Here is a 19,466-nt window from a genome sequence, read left to right as displayed (position 1 = left end):
ATACATGCACTTCTACATTATAAAAGATTGTACCACTTGGGCTGAGCACCCAGTGTATAGGTAGGACCTACGTAAGGTAATCTCACTTGTTGGACCCCAGACCCCACGGGGTCTCTGTGAGTCACTGGTCAGTCACAAGTCAATCCTGTTTTTCAGTCTAAGCGCATCCTGTTTTCTAGTCCTGGCTTCCTGCCCTGGCCTTGACCCTCTGACATCAACATCCAGCAGGAGGAAAACACTCAGTCTTCCACCTGGGGTTTTTCCACTGTGCTGTAAATCTGTATATAAGACTGCTCCCTCCTACTAGAGAGAGACCTCTTAGCACTTGCAATAAAGACACACACACACACACACACACACACACACACACACACACACACACACACACTTACTTTCTCTCCCTCCCTCCCTCCTCTTCCCTCCCTCCTTCTTCCCTCCCTCCCTCTCTCTCTCCTACATGCATCCTCTTAGTACAAACAGCTGGATATCTTGTCTTTCTTTTCCTGATACCTTGGACTTGCTTGTGGTGTGGGCACCACACTCACTAGTATAATTTAATTTTCATAAATACTTTTTTTTGAGACAGGGTTTCTCTGCTGGCTGTCCTGGAACTCACTCTGGAGACCAGGCTGGCCTTGAACTCACAGAGATCCATCTGCCTCTGTCTTCAAGTACGAGGGTTAAAACTGTGTGCCAGCACCACCTAAGATAAATTCTTACTAAAGATTAGGTATAACTCTTAAATGATCTTCTGTGAAATACTTGGTGGGAGGAGGTGGTGCTCAGGATGAAACTGGCCTATGCCAGCTAAGTGCTCTGCTGCTAAACTGCTTTCCCAGCCTGTGAAACGTTTTATGACATGACATTCTTCCTTGAGGTGTTACTTAACTTAGTCAACCAAGTCTGAGAAACAAAAACGTTTTTAATTTTTTAAAAGTTTTTTAAAAAAATGCATTTTATATATAGGAGTCCTCTATTTGCATGTATGTCAGAAGGTGGCATCGGATTCCATAATAGATGGTTGTGAGCCACCATGTGGTTGTTGGGAATTTCACTTAGGAACTCTGGAAGAACAGTCAATGCTCTTAACTGCTGAGCCATCTCTCTATCCCAATAAAAACATTTTTTTAATGTAGTACTTTTCAAAGTCTTTAACATCCTAGTCAATGCTATACATAATCAAGTAGATGTCTCATATATAGTTTTCTTCAAATTTCTTTAATTTTAGAACTCTTGTTTTTACATGATGCACATTAATAAGTTACTTGAAGAACAAGCCTTCTGTACATCATAAATAAGTATGGGTTATAGTTTTCTAGCACTATTTTGCTAGAGTTAGGTTTTATTTTATTCCAATTTAGGCTATAGATTTATGGTTACAAGCCTGAGTATATTTTTATCAGAATGTTGATGATAGATGCAAACTACTTACCACGTGACAATATAAATAGAACGAAGTACTAATGTAAAGACCAACATTCCATACATGACCTGAAGAGGGAAGAAAAAGAAAATGGTCAGTACAACTTTTCCTTTCTTCCTTCCCTCCTTACTTCCTTCTCATCCATCCATCCATCCATCCATCCATCCATCCATCCATCCATCCATCCATCCATCCATCCTTCCATGTATGTTGTGGTAACAAGAATTAAACTGGAGCCTCATACATACTAGGGAAGTGTTCTGTCACTGAGCTACTATATCCTTTATTTAAAAAAATTATTATTTTTTACATTCCAATCCCAGTTCCCCTCCCTCCTCTCTTCCTGTTTCCCCCATCTCCCCCCGATCTGCTCCTCAGAGAGGGTAAAGTCTCCCCTAGGAAGTCTACTAAGTCTGTCCCATCATCCTCTTGAGGCAGGACCAAGGCACTTCCCCACCTCCCTCACCCGTGTCTAGACTGAACAAGGTATCTCTCCATATAGAATGGGCTCCACTAACTCTGTTTGTGTATTAGAGTTAGATCTTGGACCCACTGTCAGTGGCCTTATATACTGCCCCAGCTGCACCATTGTCACCTACATTAAGGGAACCTAGTTCAGTCTTATGCAGGTTCCCCATTTGTCAGACCAGAGTCAGTGATCTCTCACTAGCTCAGGTCAGCTGATTCTGTGGGTTTCCCCATCATGGTCTTGACTCCCTTGTTCATATTATCCCTCCTCCCTCACTTTAATTGTACTCCAGGAGCTCGGCCCAATGGTTAGTTGTGGATTTCTGCATCTGCTTCCATCTGTTTTTGGAAGAGAGTTATAGCTTCTCTGGGGTTGTGGATTATAGGATGGGTATCTTTTGCTTTATGTCTACTATCCACTTATGAGTACATACTATATTTGTCTTTCTAGCTCTGGGATTTGCCTGCAAAAGTTAGGATGTTACTGTTTCTTACCACTGTGCTGTACTCTATTGTGTAAATGTGCCACATTTTCTTTATCCATTCTTCAGTTGAGACACATCTAGGCTGTTTCTAGGTTTTGGTTATTATGAATAATAATGCTATGAACATAGGTGAGCAAATGTCCTTGTGATGTGAATATGCCTCCTTTGGGTATATGCCCAAGAGTGGTATTGCAGGGTCTTGAGGTAGGTTGATTCCTAATTTTCTGAGTGATTTCCACAGCGGTTGTACAAGTTTGCATTCCCACCAACAATGGAGAAGTGTTCCCCTCTCTCCATATTCTCCCCAGCATAAGTTGTCATTGTTGTTTTGATCTTAGCCATTCTGACAGGTGTAAGATGGTATCTCAGAGTTATTTTGATTTGCATTTCCCTGATAACTAAGGATGCTGAGCATTTCCTTAAGTGTCTTTTCACCATTTAAGACTGTTTTGTTGAGAATTCTCTATTTAGATCTATACCTCATTTTTTAATTAATTATTTGGTAATTTAATGTCTAGTTTCTTGAGTTCTTTATATATTTTGGAGGTCATCCCTCTGTCAGATGTGGGGTTGGTGAAGATATTTTTTCCATTCTGTAGGGAGCCGTTTTTGTCTTCTTGACCTGTTGTTTGTTTTACAGAAGCTTCTTAGTTTCAGGAATTAACTATTGCTCTCAGTGTCTGTGCTACTGGTGTTCTACTTAGGAAGTGGTCTCCTGTGCCAATCATTCAAATGTATTTCCCACATTCTCTTCTGTGAGGTTCAATATGGATAGATTTATGTTGATGTCTCTGATCCATTTAGACTTGTGTTCTGTTCATGGCGATAGATACGGATTTACGTTCTTCTCCACGTTGACAGCCAGTTATACCAGCACCATGTGTTGAATATGTTTTCTTTTTTCCATTGTATAACTTTAGCTTCTTTGTCAAAAATCAGGTGCTTATAGGTGTATGGGTTGATATCATGGTCTTCAATTCTATTCCATTTGTCCCCGTCTGTTTTTATGCCAAATCAAGATGTTTTCATGGCTCTATAGTAGAACTTGAAGTTAGGGATGGTGATGCTCCCAGATGATCCTTTATTGTACAGGGTTGTTTTGGCTATCCTGGGTTTTTTGTTCTTTCCAGGTCTGTGAAGAATTGTGCTGGGATTTTGATGAGGATTGCATTGAATCTGTATATTATTTTTGGTAGGATTACCATTTTTACTATGTTTAACCTACCTATCCAAGAGCATAGGATATCTTTTCATCTTCTGATATCTTCTCCAGCTTCTTTCTTCAAAGACACGTCTTTCACTTGCTTGGTTAGAGTTACACTAAGATATTTTATATTATTTTTGGCTATTATGAAGGGTTTTGCTTTCCTGATTTTTTTTCTCAGACTATTTATCGATTGTATAGAGGATGGGTACTGATTTTCTTTGTGAGTTAATTTTCTATCCAGCTACTCTGATGAAGGTATTTACCAGCTGTAGGAGTTCCCTGGTAGAATTTTTGGAGTCACTTATGTGTACTATCATATCATCTGCAAATAGCAATACTTTGACTTCTTCCTTTCCAATTTGTATCTCCTTGATTTCCTTTTGTTGTTTTATTACTCTAGCTAGAACTTCAAGTACTATATTGAGTAGATATGGAGAGAGTGGACAGCCTTGTCTTGTTCCTGATTTTAGAGGAATCGCATTGAGTTTCTCTCCATTTAGTTTGATGTTCACTGTTGGGTTACTGTATATTGCCTTTATTTTGTTTAGGTGTGTTCCTTGTATCCATATTCTCTCCAAGACCTTTATCATGACAGGGTGTTAAATATTGTTGAAGGCTTCTTCAGCATCTAATGAGATGATCATGTGGCTTTTTTCTTTTAGTTTGTTTATATGGAGGATTACACTGACAAATTTTCATATGTTGAACCATCTCTGCATCTCTGGGATGAATCCTACTTGGTCACGGTTGATCTTCTGCTGTGTTCTTGGATTCCGTTTGCCAGTATTTTATTGAGTATTTTTGCATCAATGTTCATGAGGGAAATTGGCCTGCAACTGGTATTTCCAAGGAAGAACACACCAATTGGTTGTCCAGTGTCAAATGATCACCAAGAAAACATAGATACAGGTAGCAATATATGGACCAAATAGGTTATATTTAGGAATATATTTGTATACACATATACATATATGCATGCAGTAACAATTAGGTTTTTTTTGTTTTTTTGTTTTTAAGGCCATGAATTTGAAGGAGCATGGGAGGAGTACATGAGAAGGTTTAGAGGGAAGAAAGGGAAAGGTAATTATAATCTTATTTATTTATTTATTTTTGAGACAGGATTTCTTTGTGTAGCCCTGGCTGTCCTGGAACTTGATCTGTAGACCAGGTTGGCCTCAAACTAAGAGCTCTGCCTGCCTTTGCCTCTCAAATGCTGGGGTTAAGGACTTCCTGCCTTAAATTTTAATCTTGTTTAAAAAAAAAAGCAAGCTGAGTAATCCATGAGGAGGAAGCCAGTAAGTCTCAGTTTAAGTTCCTACCTCCAGGTTCCTGCTTGAGATCCTGCCTTGACTTCCCTACATGATGGACTGTAAGCTGTAAAATGAAAGAAACCTTTTTCCTCTCAAGTTTCTTTTAGTCATGGTATTTATTGCATCAACAGAAGCAAGCTAGGATATTCTCTGAAGTCTTTTTTATTTATTTCTTTTTAAAAAATTAACTTTATTTATTTTACATCCCAACCTCAGCTTTCCATCTCTCCTCTCCCCCTGTTCCCAAATCTACTCCTACTCTATTTCTGTTCAGAAAGGGGCAGGCCTCCCATGGGTATCAACAAAGCATGGCTTATCAAGTTGTGGTAGGACTAAGCACCTCCCCTTGTATTAAGGCTGGGTAAGGCAATCCAGTAGGAGGAATAATTCTTAAATTTTCTCTTGCTCCTGACTCCTGAGTGCTAAGATAGGTGGGCACCACCAAGCACAACTATCTTTCTATATGTAACTTCCTCCAACAGTCAGGAATAGCTGTTTGCTCAATTGTTTGATAGATTATTATAAAGAACAGTACAAAGGATGTAGATGAGTAAGAGAAGGTATGGAAGAAGGCACACAAATTTTTCAATTTTTCATGCCCACTCTTAGCATGCTATTGTTCCACTTTCTGGAAGCACTAATCTTGCCTGTGTGTGTGTGTGTGTGTGTGTGTGTGTGTGTGTGTGTGTGTGTGTGTATGTGTGTGTGAGCACGAGCACCAGAATGTGTAGTCACATGCTGAGGACATAGATATCCTGATTTTTTAATCTCTGGGCCTAGGGTATAAAACACAATGGACATAAGCAAACTCAGTTTTCAACCTGCTTTTCTTTTTTATCAGCATACAGTATTGTTATATGTATAAAAGGAAATATTTCTTGCTGGAAAACACATAGCTATTGCATTATGGGTAGGTTACATTGATATTTTGTTACAAATCAGATTTGAATAAGCTTAAAACACAAAATGGAATCTGATGATCATAAAATTACAAATCTTTCTAAATAAAATGGCAATTATATAATGATATCACTGTAAATTACAATAAATAAGAAAGTGATGATGCCCTTTACTATAGTGTTGATGAGTACATATGCTTCCAAAGGCATGAAGAAAAAAAGCAAGGCGCCATAAGGAAGTTACAGATTTTATTTTAACAAACAGAATACAGTTATATAATTAATGTATTGAGTTAGAGGAATATTTATTTTCTATATTAGCATTTAAAAGTATGAGTATGACATTCATGACATGTAGTCATGTATGTATGTATACATGTACTATGTATGTATATACGTATGTATTTTAGTTAGTTTGTTAATAGAATGGTAGCAGGAGTCATATATTAGTTACTTTTCTATTGCTGTAGGGAACACCAAGACCAAGGGAACTTACAGAAGAAAGGGTTTATTTGGGCTTATGGTTTAAGAGGGTTAGAATACATGGTGCAGAGTGGAGGCAGCAAACTACAAGAATGGTGGCTGGACTTCAAGCTGAGGGCCCACATCTCTAACCACAAGCAGAACTCAAAATGACAGCCAAATCTTTATACTCTTAAAGCCCACCTTCAGTCAACAAGAGACCACTTCCTAAACCTCCCGAACAGCACCCTCATCTGGGGACTAAGTATTCAAACATCTGAGCCTCTGGGGCACATTCTCATTCAAACTACAAGTCATATAAGTCTAGGTTATGATCCTAGCTCTACCTTATACTGTATTTGCTGTCTGAAGGCAACTGATTTCATATCTGAGCTCATTTCCCTTAAGATATTCAGACTAATCCCTGATATGTAGGGCTGTCAATGAGAATAAAAGTTTGAAGTCTATATGGTATCAGGCATAGTACTCCATCAATAACCCCCACCTCAAAAAAATCCATTAAATATATTAAGGATAAAGTATTTGAGGAATTTGCAGTTTAGTCTTTTCTATATCATAATATTATAAAGACTTTTCTGGACACAAGATCTAACATAGGCTAATCTAGTCTCATACTAACTATGGAGGTAGGGCTAGCCTGATCCTCCTTCCTCCATCTCCCAAGTACTGGCATTACAGGTGTGTGGTACCACATTAGGTTTCATGAAAAGATTTTATGTGTGTGCATATACATGAAGCTCCAGGGTTCTTTTAGCTTCTAAAAGCGATACTGTAGCTGTGTTACTGAATACCAACATTACTGTGACATTGGCTGTCCCAGTTTTATTCCTATTACAGATGCCTAGCTCCTGTTTGCAGCTCCTTTGTTTTGAAATTCTTTTTGGAGTACTACCACATTTTAATCACAGCACTGGGGCAAGCAGCAGAGACCTCTATGAGTTAAAGGTCAATTTGATCTACACAGAGCTCCAGACCAACAAGGACTGTATCCAGCACAGTCATAAAGTCCCTGCTGGCCTTGAATTGACTTTGTAGCTGAGGATGACCTTGAAGTCCTCCCGCTAGGATCTCTTAAGTACTGGAATGTATCATTATTCTAGGCCAGTGGTTCTCAACCTGTGGGTCATGATCCCTTTGGGGGGGGTGTTGAATAACCCTTTCACAGGGGTGGCATATCATATACCCTGTATGTCAGATATTTATATTATAATTCATAACAGTATCAAAAGTACAGTTATGAAGTAGCAATGAAAGAATTTTATGGTTGGAGGGTCACCACAACATGAGAAACTATATTAAAGGGTTGCAGCATTAGGAAGGTTGAGAACTAGTATTCTAGGCTAATAGTAGATTCTTGACATTTTACCAGTTCATTTTCAAAAGTTATAGCAGCATATAATTTCCTAGAGAAGGGAAACACAGACAACAGGCATATACTGTTAAACAATTAAATGTTTCATAACTAAATAAAAAATCAGGCTGGAGAGATGGCTCATTAGTTAAGGAAACTTCTTACTCTTGCAGAAGACCCAGGTTTGATTCCCAGAACCCATGTGGCAGCCCAAAACCATTCATAACTTCAGTTCCAGGGAATCTGATACCTTCTTCTGGACTTCACATACCCCAAGCATGCACATGGTACACAGAGATACATGCAAGCAAAACACTCATATAAATAACATAAAATAAATAAATCTTTAACAAAATTACCTGATGGAATATAGGCTCTTTTACTTTTAGGTAAATCTGAAAAATATTAGAAGAAACATTAATGAAGGAAGGTATATAAAAACCTATTCCAACCACCCTTCAAATCCCAAACATCTTCTTCATCTATGTTATTCCAACTAGATTTCAGCCACATAAAACCAACCAAACTAATGGCATGGCACAGGAAGGCTAGCACCTACCTTGTCATTCTAGCCCAGCCATGGCAAATGAAATAATTAAATATTTCAATCAACAATGGGCTGCTTCAGCATTGGTCTTTGTGTTACCATCAAGGACAGTCAAGGATACAAGGTTATTCATGGAGCATGAATAAATTATCTCAATAGTCCCTGTATCAGTAGAAAGAATACTGTACTCAGGGACCAAAGTCAAATTTCTAGCTCTTCCACTTAATTGCTATAGGCTTTCAGTAAGTGCCATTTAACTTAAATGAATTGATCCTTACCTGAAGAAAGGAGAATAGCAGCATGGAGAATGCTAAACTAAAGTACACACAAGGATCTAGACATACTAGGTTATCAGTAAGTGAAGCCATTTAAACCAATTCCTTATAGTCATTTCTGCTTCCAAACTATTCACTACCTAAATACATCTCCAGTTATACAGGTTCCAGTGTCTTGTGCACGTTAAGTTCAATGCCTTTGTAAGATTTAATATGTATATATTGTCTACAGCAGTACAACTTTTAAATGACACAGTACAAAGGAATCAAAATTCAAATCAACCCTTCAATGACTCTTACACTACCACAACAAAGTTCAGACTTCTTAACTTGACATCCAAAGCCTCCCACAGCTGCTGTCTTCCTGTCTGTCTTCACTGCTTTCTTCTCTTACGCTAATCTCCACAGAGCATTATGCTTCTTTAAATGCATCACTTTTATGCTTTTGCATCCGTAAACATATTGCTCTTTACTTTGTTCAGAAATCCTTCCCAACTTACAAATACTTTTGAAATTCAACATAAATTATTCCTTCTTGAAGTCTTTTCTGGTCTCTCCCATTTCCAAGAGAAGCAACTATTCACCATCTACCTATAAGGTTTATGGCAGTGACCTTCCTAATGCTGTGACTCTTCAATATAATTCATGTTGTGGTGACCCACAACCATAAAGTTCTTTAGTTACTTAATAACTTACTTAATAACTACTTAATAACTGTAAATTTGCTACGGTTATGAACTGTAATGTAATATCTAATATGCAAGATATCAGATATGTGACCCCTTTAGTGGTTACAACCCAAAGGTTGAGAAATACTACTTTATGGCATTCTATTGGTTTGTTGCTTTTCTCTATAAGATAATAATCTCTTTGCTATCTAGAACTGGGCTTAGACATCTTTATGTCTTCATTTTTAATGTAGTAATCTAATGAAACATAGTTTTAAAAGTTAGCTAAAAATTTACTTCTGAAATAAGTTTCTTACTATAAAAAGACCACAATAATTTCCTTTAAGAAGTCAAAGGACTTTGACTGAAACATTACCTGTAAGTATAAATTCAATAAAGAGAATGTACCTAATCTGTGTTTATTTCAAAATACTAACTGGAACCCATTATGTAGTGTAGGCTGGCCTTGAACTCACAATCCTCCTGCTTCTATCTCCTGAGTGCAGGGATTATAGGTATGCACCAACAAGCCAGGCTTAAGGGCATGTCTCGTCAACTATGTTTTCTAGGCCAAGAATTATGGAGACCTTATTATGTGTCAGGTCTTAATATTATAGTTAGCATAAAAAATGTTCTATTTTAGCCAGACAGAGGTAGGGCTTTTAATCCCAGCACTTGGGAGGCAGAGGCAGGCAGATCTCTGTGAGCTCAAGACTAGCCTGGTCTACAGACCGAGTTCCAGGACAGGCTCCAATGCTACACAGAAAAACCCTGTCTCTGAAAACGAACAAACAAACAAAAGTTCTATTTTATCTTCATTTTATGGTAAGAAAAATTACATCTGAGAGAGAAGTATAAATATTAAGCCAAATTCACATCCAACTGATTCCAAAGCTTGATTTGTTTCTAACTGTCACATCTCTTAACTTATAAATTATATAGTTAAAGATGACCTCAAACTTCTGATCTTCCTGCTTCCACTTTCCTAAATTAGGTTTTGGGAATGCAGACATACACCAACACACTTGATTTTATTCAGGGCTGAGGGTATAGTCTAGGGTGTTCTGTACACTAGGCAAGCACTTTACCAACTAGACTATAACCGCACTCTTACATATTTCATATGTAGTTTTATTTTTTAATTTTAACTTAATTTTTTTGTCTTGTTTTTCAAGACAGGGTTTCTCTTATGTAGCCTTGCTTATCCTGAAACTTATTCTGTAGACCAGGCTGGCATCAAACTCAGAGATCCACCTGCTTGTCTCCTGAGTACTGGGATTAAAGTGTATGCCACCACCACCTGGCAATTTAATTTTTATATTTTAAGACTCATGTAGCCTGCTCCTGAAATTTGGGGTGTAGAAAAAATTGCCTTTAACTTATGACCCTCCTGTCTTTGCCTCGTGAGTGCTGGGATTACAGGCCCTTCCCAACATGCTGACTCCATGTTTTAATTTTAAAAGAAGGTCTTGCTGTATAGTCTATGCTCGCCTCAAATTTGGGAAGTCATGCCTTGGCCTGATAAGTGCTAGGACTACAGTCATGTGTCACAACTTACATGGTTAATAGGCTAACAACCAGGCTATAAGAGGAGAAGCCACTCTGCACCAAAGGGCCATACATCACTGATTTAATCTCCAGACTCCTCTAATCTATCTTCTGTGACACATAATTTTTCTAACACTTGTCTGATTAAATATTTTTTTACTTTATGGATCGGTACTACTTAGAGAACAAATTTAAACTCTTAAACATAGCACACACGGGACTTTATTACCTGACATTTTGTCTAACTCACCAGACCCATTTACTACTTTCCTCTACCATATGGCAATCAACTGTATAAAACCTCTCTCGATTGTACCCATGATAATTTAATTGGGCAATCAAGGCAAAGTATTCAGTAAACATCTGGCACATAGTAATATAAAAAAAATCAATTCACTGTGCTCTTCTAAGGTCTGAGTGTATGGAAATACAAAAAACTAAAAAAAAACAAAAACAAACAAACAAACAAACAAAAAAACGCCTTGCCACACTGTTGCCCAGAGGCCTGAAAAACTGCTGTTCATCAGTTAAAATCTAACTCAAGAGATTCTTCTCTGAAGTTTGCCCTGACCTACTCTAAAAGTATTTTTTGTTGTTTTTGTTTCCTCAGACAGTCTTTTGATGTAGCCCAGGATAGTCTCAAGCCATCATGTCTGGTTCAAACAGTAACCTTAGTTTTTGTTTTCTAAGTTCTAGGCTAAGAACAGAACGTTTTGTAGTCCAGGGTGACCTCAAGCCTATGTACAATCCTAATCAAGCAGTATTTTATTTAATTAAAATAAGAAAGGAAGTGGAGGCATGCTGAGACAAAGTCATATAGATAAAGCTGGCCTAGAACATACTATATAGTTCAGGATGGCCTCAAACTTCTTATCCTCTTTAGCCTCTAGGTGTTGGGATAATAAGAACACACCATCATCATGGCTTCAAGAATAAACTAAATTTTAAGCAATTTATTTATATTATGTTTTAATTATTTGTGTTCATGTGCACACACATGAACATTCCTGCACATGAGTGCAGGTGATGTGAAGGCAACAAATCCATCTAAAGTTAGGGTAACAGGTGTTTGTGAACCACCTGAAATGGGAACCAAATTGGGGTCTTTTCTAAGAGAGGTGTGCATTTTAACTACTGAGCCATCCCTCCAGTCCCAAAATTAATTGGTTTTTAAAAATGATTCATAAAGACAAAAATTACACATATGTGTGATGTGTAATGCACTCACATGGTCTTAATTGATCCTCTTTTCTCACATCACTATATGACAGGTTTTTACCTTTATTCTTGCAGTCATTATCTTTTGATGCAAGTCGTTGTTCCTGTTTAACTTCCCTAGTAGAATGAGTTCCCTTATGGATATCAACTGCTTAAGTCACTTTTGTATGTCTAGTTTCTGACACAAATTTCCAATTAACATTTTCTTAATTCAAGGTTAACAATGAAAACAGTCACAGTGGGGCCAATGTGGAAAACTTCACTTCTTGTTTTTAACAAATAAGAGATAGTAAATTTATCTTTGAGAAAAGCAATTTTTCTCATCCCTACTAACTAAATGTTTACATTTCAACCTTTTCTTCGTCTTCAAAAAACACGTTAAAAATTATTTGGGGAACTGAAGAGATGGCTCATTAGTAAAGAGCATTTGCTGTTTTTGTAGAGGCCCCAGATTCAGTTCCCAGCACCTACATGGTGGCTCACAACCATCTGAAACTCCAGGGGATCTAATATCCTCTGACCTCTGGAGGCATCAGTCACACAAATGGTGCACATACATATAGACAAAACACTCTCTCTCTCTCTCTCTCTCTCTCTCTCTCTCTCTCTCTCTCTCTCTCTCTCTCTCTCTCACACACACACACACACACACGAATAATCTAAAAAAACTTTTAAAAGTTTTTCAATTAAAATTTTTGAAAAGGAAATAAAAGTGTAAAGAAAATATGACATTCAAATTGCATAAAAATATTTCAGTTTGAGCAGCTTCATGCAAACACTGGAAACTGTTTCAAATTTCCTACATGGTACACCTTACTGGAGATAAAGTATGACTTACCGTGGTTACTATTAAGCTGAATAGAACTAGGGTAAAAATCAGATGGTAGTTTATTGAGTTCTTTGTCTTGAAACATTCAAACCTTTAAGATAAGAGAGAAAGAAATTCACTTTATAATGTATAACCAGGGACAAACTGAGTGCTGCTTACAGCTTGCCCACACACCTTTGTGATCCAGCAGTACTCACTATTTCTACCCTCCCGCTCTCCGTGTTACAAACACTGAGTTGTATACAGATTACAAGAGGCTAATAGGATCAGCGGTAGCCACAAACTTTAGCTGAGACAATGAAGTTCTCTCTTCAAGTATGATTGAAAGACAACTAATTAAGTAAGGAAACTCAAAACATGGTATCAGATAATTTAAGGCTGAAATTTGGAGGCAGCCACTGAATAAACAAGTGAATGAAAAGACTTGAAGCCATGTGGAGAGAAAGGAATGGAGAAAAGACAAAGGCACAAAGACATGACTTTCCAGTTCTAGTGAGGCAAAGTTAGATTCCCTTCTATTTGGTTTCAGTTTCCTCATGTACTTACAAAAAGGAAGTTTCTTTAACTCTAGTAGCTTTGTGTATTTGTGTATCTTACAACTGATGATCTCTCTCTGAATGAAACTACTGAGATCACTGTATTGTTAGGCATGGTAGCTCATGCTTTTTATCCAGCATTCAGGAGGCTGGGACTGGAGAACAGCCCTGCGGGGGGTAAGAGTGAGATTTTGTTGAAGAAGAGAAAGAGGAAAAAGGCTTCTATCATAATTATTTTTCCTTATGTGTCTCCCCAACTAGATTGTGAATTTTTTTGTGTACAATGATATAATCTTATGATTTTTTTAAACAGTTCCTAGGTTGGTGACAGATGAACAGGAGATAGAATAGGGATGGGGATGGCCATCAATAAGCACCCAATCTTTAAGGACTATGTATTAGAATAGACAGCAGTGCATTCTCAATTTACTAACTGCTTATAGAAACGGAACTACATGCTTATCTCCTCTGTAAATAAAGGAAACTGGAATAGAAGGTTTCTATGCTCTCTTTAACCTTTAAATTCTATGGATTTATGACTCTGAAGATGATACAAATATAAGGCAGGATCATACTTTTAAATTATATGACTTTATAATTGGATAGAAGAGTTAGGTAGTGTATTTATGAATTATACTTTCTTTTTTGCTTTGTCTACAGCTGAGAAACTTATTTCAAATCTTCTCAAAGAATATTGTTAAGCAACACATATGTTATTAATGAAGCTCTGCTCACACCCTTGATCAAGTTGCTAAATTTCTCTGTGCTTTATACCTTCTTGTGTATAAAACTAGTTCAGTACCTACTGTCCTCATTAGGTGAAATAAGGAGACAGTGCAGGGGTGGGCACAAAGCCCCATCCATAGCCGAGGAGCTACTGGCATTTGATAACTACTGGAAAAGAGACAGTCTGGTTCTTTAATGGTGTGACCACTAATATTTCAATTATAATCAAGAGAAAGCTCCACACCCAAGAGTAGCTGACCAACACAAACTGGACTTGATAGGATAACAACAACAATAACTAATAATAGAACATAACATTTGGTGGTTAGGGAGATAGGAATGGATCTGGGAAGAGTTCAGGGAGGGGGAAAAGATGATCAAAATACATTGTATGAAATTCTCAAACAATACTATGAGAGTACTTCACTTTTCAGATATGCTTTCTTTTAACTTTACATACCAATCCCAGATTCCCCTCCCTCTCCTTCTACTCCCTCCCCCACCCCATCTGCTCCTCAGAGAGGGTAAGGCATCCCATGGGGAGTCAACAAAGTCTGTCCCATCACCATGCTAAGGGAGGACCAAGCCCCCACCCCACCTCCATATCTAGACTGAGCAAGGTATCTCTCCATAGGAAATGGGCTCAAAAAAAAAAAAACCAGTTCATGCACTAGGGATAGATCCTGGTCCCACTGCCAGTGGCCCTACAAACTGCCCAAGCCATCCACTGTCCTGTCACCTGTATTCAGGATGGTCCTATGCAGGTTCCCTAGCTGTCAGACTGGAGTCAATGAGTTCCTACAAGTTCATGGCAGATATTTCTGTGGGTTTCCCAATCATGGTCTTGATTTCTTTGCTCATTTTATCGCTCCTCCCTCTCTTTGGCTGGACTCCAGGAGTTCAGCCTAGTAGTTAGTTGTAGATCTCTGCATCTGCTTCCATCAGTTACTGGATGAAGGTTCTATGCTGACAATTATCGTAGTCCTCAATCTGATTACAGGGGAGGTCAGTTCAGGCACCCTCTCTACTATTGCTGGGGAGGTTATTCTTGTGTATTCCTGGGAATTTCCCTAGTGCCAGGTTTCTCAATCCCATAATGCCTCCTTCTACCAAGATATTTCTTTCCTTTCTCTCTCTCTGACCTTCCCTCAACTCGACTATCCCATTCCCTCGTTCTCTTCACACCCCATCTCTCCTCCTCTCTTCCCTTCCACCTTCCCACATTGCCAATTTACTCATAAGTACTTGTCTATTTCCCCTTCCTAGACCAATCAATGTATGTGTCTCTTAGTGTTAGTTTTTCTGGGGTCATGCACTATAGACTGGTTATCCTTTGCTGTATGTCTAATATCCACTTACAAGTGAGTACATACCATATTTGTCTTTCTGGGTCTGGGTTACCTCTCTCAGTATGTATTTTTCTATTTCTGTCTATTTGCTTGTGAATTTCAAGATCTTATTGTTTTGTCGTAGTCCCCCCACATAGTATTCCATTGTGTAAATGTACCACATTTTCTTTATCCATTCTTCACTTGAAGGGCATCTAGGTTGTTTCCAAGTTTTGGCTATTATGAATAATGCTGCTGTGAGCATAGATGAGCAAAAGTCCTTGTATGAGTACACATCCTTTGAGCATATGCCCAAAAATGGTATTGCAGGGTCCTAAAGTAGATTGATTCCCAATTTTCTGAGAAACCACTATACTGATTTCCAAAATGGCTGTACAAGTTTGCACTCCCACCAGCAATGGAGGAATGTTCCCCTTACTCCACATCCTCTGCAGCATAAGCTGTCATTGGTGTTTTTGATCTTAGTCATTCTGATTGGTATAAGAAGATATCTCAGAGTTGTTTTGATTTGCATTTCTCTGATAGTTAAGGATGCTGAGCAATTCCTTAAATGTCTTTCAACCATTTGAGTTTCTTATGTTGAGAATTCCTTTTAGATCTATACCCCATTTTTTAATTAGATTATCTGGTACTTTGGTGTCTAGTTTCTTGAGTTCTTTGTATATTATGGAGATCAGTCCTCTTCCAGATGTGGTGTTGGTGAAGATTTTTTCCCATTCTTTAGGTTGCTGTTTTGTGTTGTTGACTGTGTCCTTTGCCTTACAGAAACTTCTCAGTTTCAACAGGTCCCCTTTATTAATTGCTCTCAGTGTCTGCACTACTGGTGTTTTATTTAGGAAATGGCCTCCTGTGCCAATGCATCCAAGGCTACTTCCCACTTTAACTTCTATGAGATTCAAAGTGGTTGGATTTATGTTGAGGTCTTTGTTCAATTTGACTTGAGTTTTATGCATGGTGATAGATATGGATCTATTTGCATTCTTCTACATATCGACCTCCAGTTATACCAGCACCATTTGTAGAAGATGCTTTCTTTTTTTCCATTGCATAATTTTAGTGTCTTTGTCAAAAATCAGGTGTTCATAATGTGTGGATTAATATCACTGTCTTCAAGTTGATTCCATTGGTCTACCTGTCTGTTTTATGCTAATGCCAAGCTGTTTTCATTACTGTAGCTCTATAATAGGACACAGTTCACGGGCTATTGAGATGGTTCAGCAAGTAAAAGTAATTACAGTTCAAGCCTGAAGACCTATGTTCAATCTCAGTATACCAGTATGGAAGGAGAGAATTCACTTATGAAAGTTGTCTTCTGTACATGTCTAACATGTACACTGTGGTAAATGCACACACAATAATAAACAACAACAACAAAAGAAACTGGTGCTGGCTCAGCAGTTATGAGTACTTGCTACTCTTGCAGAGAACTTGCTCCTAGCATGTATATGATGGCTCACACCCTCTATAACTCTAGTTCCAGAGGATCCAATACACTCCTCTGGACTTTTCATACCAGGCATGCACATGGTGCACAAACATATATGCAGGCAAAATGCTCACACACATAAAGTGAAAATAAATACATTTTTAAAAAAGCAGTAACTAAAAAAGAAACCATTCATACTGCAGTATAGACAAACTACCCCCAAAACTTTTGTGGCACAATTTGGATACACTCTTCACTTAAGAAAAGGAAAAATGTGTACTTAAGGCAATTAAGATACTATCTAAACTGACATTAGGGTTTTGAGATTCCTGTAGCTTCCCCAAAACTAAACTCTTCACTAATGTCACAATATTTTTATCTTTTACACTACATATCCTAGTAATGTAATTGAACCAAAAATCACATTGAATTGAATTTAAAATGTAGGTACTTACATGCAGTACACAAATATGCAACAGCTGTAAATCATGGGGAGCTCATCCAATAGCTACATGAAGCAGAGAGACAAAGATGTGAATACAGTACAGTTATAACTATGGAAGTCAAATCCAAACTTCAGAATGATTATGATTATCATCTTAAGCCAGGGATGTACCTCAGTGGTAGAATGCATTGCTTAGCATGCACAGGCCCTGGGTTCAATTCCTAGTTGCTTTCCCCAAAATCATTAATTCTTATTTAATTTCTTTTAATTATTTAATGTATTCATCATCATCTAACTTATTTGTATAGTCTGTTGTTTTTGAACTATCAAAGTTATCTATCTGTCCCTTCTAAGACAGACATTTAGGTAGTACATTCCAGAGAGCAGCCTTGTAATCAGAGTCAAGGCCAAGGAAATCGGAATGATTGTAAATGTGAAGATTTGAGAAATATTTGGGAAGTAAAATAGAGATTTGTCATTAATTTTATAGAAAAGAGAGGAGAAAGAAACTATAAAGGATATATCAACTTTCCCATTCAAATAGATACCACTGACACAGGAAAGACTGCAGGCACCTAAGAATATAATGATTTTGTGAACTGCTTACAACTTTTTAAGACACCTCCATGTAACAGTCTTTTTTAATGCTGTTCTAAAATTATTTATGTCTGCACAGAGTTGGCACACATACCTAGATAGCCATACTACTTCTTTATATGGTCAGTCTGAGTTCTTTGACCTGAAGTGATGACAAGTACCTCTTTTATTATCCTTTAGCTATATGTTCTTTTCTCAAATTGGAAATGTTTCTAAATTGAGAGAAATAATCACTTACTTTTGCCAATACTCACCTGCATTTCATATTTCAGAGTCATGTGGAAACACCAAGATCCCATTCCTACCACTGAAATTAAGACAGACAAACAAAAGGATTAGCAAAAAAATTCTTTGGGGGCCAGAGAAACTTCAGAAGACAATAAGACATTTCAAAGTATTAAGTTTTGAGAAAAACAAAGTTTATAAGGTCTTGTGACAAGATACAGATGATGCTGAGTTAGTGCTATGACTTAGGATTTTGGCGTAGAAGAAAACAAGAACAGTATAATTTTTCTAAAATTCTCCCTACTGAGTAGATTACTAGGTATTATTTCTATAAAGTACTGGATGTTCAGGATAAGCTTTAATGTGCATGGTTGGTCAGCTTCCTTTCACACTGTCTTGTACTCCTCTGATTAATAAAACGTAGTAATACAATTTAGAGAGTCACAATATGCAAAACTACTGTACAGACACCTAGATGTAGTTCTTTTGATAACTTTCTTGTGAAAGTATGCTGTTGTCTCTGTGTGTGACTACTTAATAAACTAACTTTGCTTCTTTCTGACTCATTCTGTAATTGTTTCTGTGGTATATAATCAAGGATACAAGAGAACATATCAGACTCTGGTGGCAGTTTGGGGCTGTCTCTACTACAGTAAATAGTTCTATGTATTGAGGTTTTATGCTATGCCAAGTGTGCTGATCGCTATATATGCTCTAGGTCCTTTCATCTCTACAGAACCATTATCAGTTACCATCTGGCCTTTGTGTAATTCACCCTCAACAAAGGCATGGTATACAGCTATTAAGTAATAAGGAAGAGATTCTAACTCAGCTTCCTTTGTAAAATATCATACATACAACTTATATATCTAGGAAACAATTACAGAGATATGTACAGAAAAGACACAGAAGACATTTTCAATTTTCTGGCCCCAAGGTGAGCTTTGTAAGCATGGCTAATAAAATTTTGTAGCTAGGTAGGACTTTTGGGTTTTTTTTGTTGTTGTTTTTGTTTTTGTTTTTTCGAGACAGGGTTTCTCTGTGGCTTTGGAGGCTGTCCTGGAACTCGATTAGTAATCCAGGCTGGTCTCAAACTCACAGAGATCCGCCTGCCTCTCCCTCCCGAGTGCTGGAATTAAAGGCGTGCGCCACCAACGCCTGGCTTAGGTAGGACTTTTATAATAAATAATTATATCAACAGTCCGTATATTCCATTTCATGCTAATTGAAAGGAGAAAAAAGAAAAAGTACCTACCCCCTTTTGGTAGTACTGGGGATTAATGCTAGGGCTATGATCGTGCTAGGCATAGCTCTACCAATGAGCATCCCAAGTCAAAAAAAAAATTGTAGATTGAAACAGAGTCTTAAGTTGTACAAATTGATCTCACACTCACTATATATGCAAGCCTCCCAAGTGTCTGGGATTACATGTGTCCCATTACACCTGCTCA

General features: G+C 37.7%; 1 protein-coding gene across 3 annotated transcripts in view; it reads right to left on the bottom strand.

The window, feature by feature from the left end:
- Acer3 (alkaline ceramidase 3) overlaps window positions 1-19,466 on the bottom strand; it is a 76,411-nt gene that overhangs the window by 14,867 nt on the left and 42,078 nt on the right. For all 3 annotated transcript variants that reach the window (XM_005073958.4, XM_040728168.1, XM_040728175.1), the window contains 5 exons: window positions 18,045-18,097; window positions 17,204-17,256; window positions 12,721-12,802; window positions 7,986-8,021; window positions 1,433-1,491 (listed from right to left, as the gene is read on the bottom strand). In XM_005073958.4, the coding sequence (XP_005074015.1) occupies window positions 1,433-1,491; window positions 7,986-8,021; window positions 12,721-12,802; window positions 17,204-17,256; window positions 18,045-18,097 (283 nt within the window). The remainder of the gene's footprint in view (window positions 1-1,432; window positions 1,492-7,985; window positions 8,022-12,720; window positions 12,803-17,203; window positions 17,257-18,044; window positions 18,098-19,466) is intronic.

Source organism: Mesocricetus auratus, unplaced genomic scaffold (assembly GCF_017639785.1).
Source record: "Mesocricetus auratus isolate SY011 unplaced genomic scaffold, BCM_Maur_2.0 Super-Scaffold_4256, whole genome shotgun sequence".
Lineage (NCBI taxonomy): Eukaryota > Metazoa > Chordata > Mammalia > Rodentia > Cricetidae > Mesocricetus > Mesocricetus auratus.
Note: the sequence above shows the minus strand (reverse complement) of the source record. Positions and strands in the feature narration are given on the sequence as shown.